Raw genomic sequence first — 5480 nt, forward strand, 5'->3', positions numbered from 1 at the left:
ACTTTATAAGATCCATGAAAAGATGTTCAGCCTCATTAGCCATTAGGTACATGCAAATTAAACCATGATGAGATGTTACTATACATCCACTAGAAATGTTAAAATATAATGAAAATACCAACCGCTGGAGAGTGTGTGAAGAGACTAAGTTTCCTGTAAGCGGGCTGATGGAATTGTAGAATGACATAGTCATTATTAAAAATATTTTACAAGTTCCTTATAAAATTAACCGTACAACCCAGATGACACTGTTGGACATTTCCCTGAGAAATGAAAACCTCTGTTCATACAAAAACCTGTACATTGAGGTTCATAGCAGCTTTATTTTTAATATTAAAACCTGTAAATAAATATCTTCTCTTTATGTCTATGGGAAGGACTGCTAAGACTCTATGTGGTGTTGTCCTTTATTACATAAATTAAATAATCCTAACTCTACTTAATCAGCATTCTGCTAGCCTTTTTGGAAGTTGACAAGAGATATAGTAAATATTTGAGTCTTTATTATTGGCTGGGCACTGGGGATGCAAAGATAAAAAGCAAAGGAGGACTGTACTCTCGTGGAGTTTGGAGTTTAGTGGGGAGAGCGTATGAAAACAGGGAAATCCACAAATGAACAAATAATCACAAAGTATGTTATCATGAGAGAAACAAATAAGATACTTCTGTTGAGAACAAGGACTGACAAATTATTTTGTTTTGTTAAATGAAGTTTTGTTAGAACACAGCAACAATCATTTGTTTATATAATCTCTGGCTGCATTCATGCTACAAGGACAGAGTTGGGAGTTGTAACCGAGGAATGGCTTATAAAGTCTAATATATTTACTAGCTGGACCTTTAAGAAAAATTTTGTTGACCTCTGATTTGGGATAAAAATATTTTGAATCTCAATACTTTTATTTTTTTTCTCTTTTAGCAATATCATATCTGTTAATGGCAGGTGTTGAGGATTTTGTAAAAATGATTTTTTGAAAACTTGTCTGATCCTTGTATAGTAGTATATCAAAGCCTAGATCTGGTGATCTATTATATGATAGTGTATTCTAATGACAGCTAAATTATGCACCTTGTTGATCTTTGGTAGTAGGATGATATGGTTTTCAAATCATAGGAGAGACCCATCAGTAAATCTTAAAGTCAATTTTCTGGTCATAACCAGCATTTTCAAAAAAAATGGAAGAGACTAGATTAAAAAATAATGTTATGCACATTGTAAAGGCAAGATTGGCAAGATTGCTTATAAAACCATTGTTTCAAATTGGTTTACACACACACATATACACACATTTATTCTGGTTTATCATTTATTGTCACCAGTTTGAAAAAGTTTCAAAGTTATTGCTTTTTTAACATTATTTATATATTTGAGAGAGAGATAGAGAGAGAGAGATCCTAATGCTTATATAATTTTGGAGGTATTCTTTAAGAAAAAGAATCCAAAATTGTAAATCCTTGCCAGGGGCCCATGCAGATGAAAATCCCAGAACCACAAGATTCATTTCCTTCCAACTAAAGCCATCTTTGTAATTCTTTCTACAATGTATATACTAAGGAATGCTTAGAAATGATGAAGCATGGGTGGAAAATTGAAATACTGATAAAGTGCTTGAGGTTAGCAAGCAGAAATCACGTAAAAAGAAAGTTTATTTCTTTAGGCTAAAGTTAACAGGGTTGACAGAATCTTACATTTTGTTTCATTTTCCCTGCTACTTTCTGCAGTAACAGGTTTAGAGATCAGATGTTCTAATAAGAAATATGCAAAACACATTTTATTTTTACATTTTTAGTATAAGTAAATTTGAAGGCTTAACCCATAGAATAATTGGTAGATTATAAATATTTAATCTTACTTTGTGGAAGATGGCACAGGGTAAGAAGTATGTAGTAGAATTGGTTGCCAACTCTACCCAATCATGATTCTCAATCTCCCATTTCTTTTCCCTTTTCTTTTTGAAATCAATTAATTATTTAATTTTAATTATTTTATTTTGTTTTACTGACTGGAAGATACTGTCTGTCTGCAGAGAGTCTGAAATTGCCAGGTACTCACTTTCCAAGGCAGTCTTGAAGCTAAGGCAAAAGCATGTGGCATATAGTCCTCTACTGGCAAATAAGACTTTGGAAATCTGAGGCATGCACTCTGGAAAATGATTTCTTTTCAAACAAGAAAGGCCTATGAGAGACTTTCCTAAGCCAGATGCCACAACTGGATTTAATACCTGAAAATGTCATGCTGTCCTGCGATCTTAAAGAAACAACCTAGATTCCAAACCAATATGTTCAGGATTGCAGTACCAAAACAAAACAAAACCCTAAGAACCTGGATAACTGACATTATCTATAAGGTGCTGAATTAACTATTTCACTTTCGAGATATAGAAATTTGCACTTATAAACTTCCTCAAGGTTTTAGTTTTCACTCAAGTATTTTCTCTCTTTTTTTGTTGTGGTAGAAAACACATAATATGAAATCCACCCTAATAAATCTTTAAGTGAATAGTAAAGTATTATTAATTATAATTACAGTGTTGTGCAGATGTCTAGAACTTTTTTTTATCTTGTATGATTGAAAATTTATACTTAGTTAATGGCAGCTTCTTATTTTCCTTTTCCCATAGCTCCTAGAAACCTCCATTCTATTTTCTACTGCAGTGAGTTTGGCTAGTTTAGATAAGTAGAATCATGTAATATTTGTCTTTCAGTGACTGACTTACTTTCTTAGCATAGAGTCCTCCGGATTAATCTTTATTGTAGTATGTGACAGGATTTCCTTTTTTGTGGCTGAATAATAGTCCACTGCATGCATATAACACATTTTCTTTATCCATTGCTCTGTTGATGGACATTGTTGTTTCCACTTCATAGCTGTTATGAATAATGCAATTAACATGGAGATGCAAATATCTCTTTTAGATTCTGATTTCAGTTCTTTTGGATATATATTTAGAAATGAGGTTGCTGGATCATATAGTAGCTTAGTTTTAATTTTTTGAAGAACTTCCATAGTGTCTTCCATATTGACTGTACCATTTTACATTACTAACAATGTACAGAGTTTCCAGTTTCTCCACACTCTTGCCAATACTTTTATCTTTGTTTGTTTTTATAATGTTATCTTTTCATTGTGTTGATTATTTCCTTTGCTGTGCAGAAGTGGTTTGAGCAGTTCCACTTGTTTATTTTCTTTTTATTGCCTGTGTGTTTGATGTCATACCCAAGAAATTATTGCCAAGACCAATGTCAGGAAGCCTTTTCCCTGTGTTTTCTAACATAAGTTTCACAGTTTCAGACTTACAGTTAAGTCTTTAATTCATTTTTTTATGGTGTAAGATAAGAATACAGTTTCATTCTTTTTTATGTGGATGTCCAGTTTTCCTAACAGCATTTGTTGCAGAGATTATTCTTTTCCCATTATGTATTCTTGTCACCCTTGTTGAAGATCAATTGACTCTGCATACCTGAATTCATTTTAGGCTTTCTATTCCATTCCATTAGTTTATTTGTCTATTTTTTATGCAATTACCATTATGTTTTAGTCATGGAAGCTTTGATATATATTTTAAAACCAGGAAGTGAGATTCTCCAGCTTTGTTCTTTTGCAATATTGTTTTGGCTATTTGTGATACTTTCTGGTTCCATATGAATTTTAGGACTATTTTTTCTATTACTGTAAAATATGCCATTGAGGTTTGATGTGATATAGATTGAATATATAGATTTATTTGGGTAGTATGGACTTTTTAACAATATTAACTTTTCTAATTCATGAGCAAGGGATATCTTTTATTTGTGTCTTCTTTAATTTCTTTCATCAATATATTATAGTTTTTAGTGGATGAGTCTTTCCTCCCTTTAGTTAGGTTTATTCTGAAGTTTTTTTTTAATGCTATTATATATGGAATCAATTTTTAAATAATTTTTTGCATGCCAGTTTGTATGCTGCAATTTTACTGAATCTGTTCATTAGTTCTGGCATTGTTTTGGTGGATTTTTTTAGTATTTTCTTTATATAAGATGATGTCATTTACAAATAGAGACAGTTTTACTTTTTTATTTCTCATTTGAATGCTTTTCATTTCTTTTTCTTCCCTAATTGCTTCTAGTACTACATATTGAACAGTCCCTTACTTTGGGCCCTTACTTTCTGGGGAAACACAAGGAAAGAATAGGGCACAGATATATTGAGACCTCCAGAAGTGGCAGGAGTAAAATCAAAGGATTTTATGATCCACCAAGAAGATTGCTGGGCCAGTGACCAGGATCATATGATAGACTGATAGGAGGAAGAGATGGTTATTGTGGAGCTGGGTGTGGAAGTTATGGAGGTTTTGATGACTATGGTGGCTATAATAATTATGGCTACGGAAATGATGGCTTTGATGACAGAATGAGAGATGGAAGAGGTATGGAAGGGCATGGCTATGGTGGAGCTGGTGATGCAAGTTCAAGTTTTCATGGTGGTCATTTTGTACATATGAGGGGATTACCTTTTCGTGCAACTGAAAATGACATTGCTAATTTCTTCTCACCACTAAATCTAATAAGAGTGCATATAGATATTGGAGCTGATGGCAGAGCAACAGGAGAGGCAGATGTAGAATTTGTGACACATGAAGATGCTGTAGCTGCCATGTCTAAAGATAAGAATAACATGCAACATCGGTACATTGAACTCTTCTTGAATTCTACTCCTGGGGGCTGTTCTGGAATGGGAGGTTCTGGAATGGGAGGCTACGGCAGAGATGGAATGGATAATCAGGGAGGTTACGGATCTGTTGGAAGAATGGGAATGGGTAACAATTAAGTGGAGGATATGGTTGTACTCCTGATGACTTGGGTGGTTATGGCCGTGGTGGTGGAGCCAGTGGTGGTTACTATGGGCATGGTTACTAAGGATTCCCCCAAGTAAGAGCATCCTTACTTTGTTCCTGATCTTAGAGGAAAAGCTCTCTTTCACTGTTGAGTATGATGTAAACTGTAAGCTTGTCATAGATGGCCTTTATTATGTTGAGGTACATGACTTCTATACTGTTTGTTGAGAGATTTTTTTTTTTATTATTCCATGAAGGAACATTTTGTTTTCTCAAATGATTTTTTGCATTTATATTGAGATGATCATGTGATTTTTAGCTTTCATTGTGTTAATGTGGTATATCACATTCATTGATCTGGGTATTTTGAACCATCTTTGCCTCCCAGGGATGAATCTGACTCAGTTGTCTTGTATAATCATTTTTTAATTAATTAATTTAGGATATTATTTTATTTCCTTGACAGAGACAGACAAAGCAAGAGAGGGAACACAAGCAGGGGGAGTGGAAAGGGAGAAGCAGGCTTCCCACTGAGCAGAGAGCCCAGTGTGGGGCTTGATCCCAGGACCCTGGGATCATGACCTGAGCCAAAGGTGGACGATTAAAGACTGAAGCACCTAGGTGCCCCTTGTATAATCATTTTAATGCTCTCTGCATTTGGTTTGC

At 34.2% G+C, this 5480-nt stretch overlaps 1 protein-coding gene across 1 annotated transcript; it reads left to right on the forward strand.

Moving 5' to 3' along the window:
- The first annotated feature begins 4291 nt into the window (after window positions 1–4291).
- On the forward strand, window positions 4292–4815 carry LOC116877271 (heterogeneous nuclear ribonucleoprotein H3-like). The gene has a single exon (XM_032873891.1). The coding sequence runs from the start codon at window positions 4391–4393 to the stop codon at window positions 4805–4807; it is 417 nt and encodes a 138-aa protein (XP_032729782.1). The 5' UTR covers window positions 4292–4390; the 3' UTR covers window positions 4808–4815.
- The last annotated feature ends 665 nt before the right edge of the window (window positions 4816–5480 follow it).

The sequence above is a fragment of the Lontra canadensis genome, unplaced genomic scaffold (genome assembly GCF_010015895.1).
Source record: "Lontra canadensis isolate GAN:19392208 unplaced genomic scaffold, GSC_riverotter_1.0 scaffold51, whole genome shotgun sequence".
Taxonomy (NCBI): domain Eukaryota; kingdom Metazoa; phylum Chordata; class Mammalia; order Carnivora; family Mustelidae; genus Lontra; species Lontra canadensis.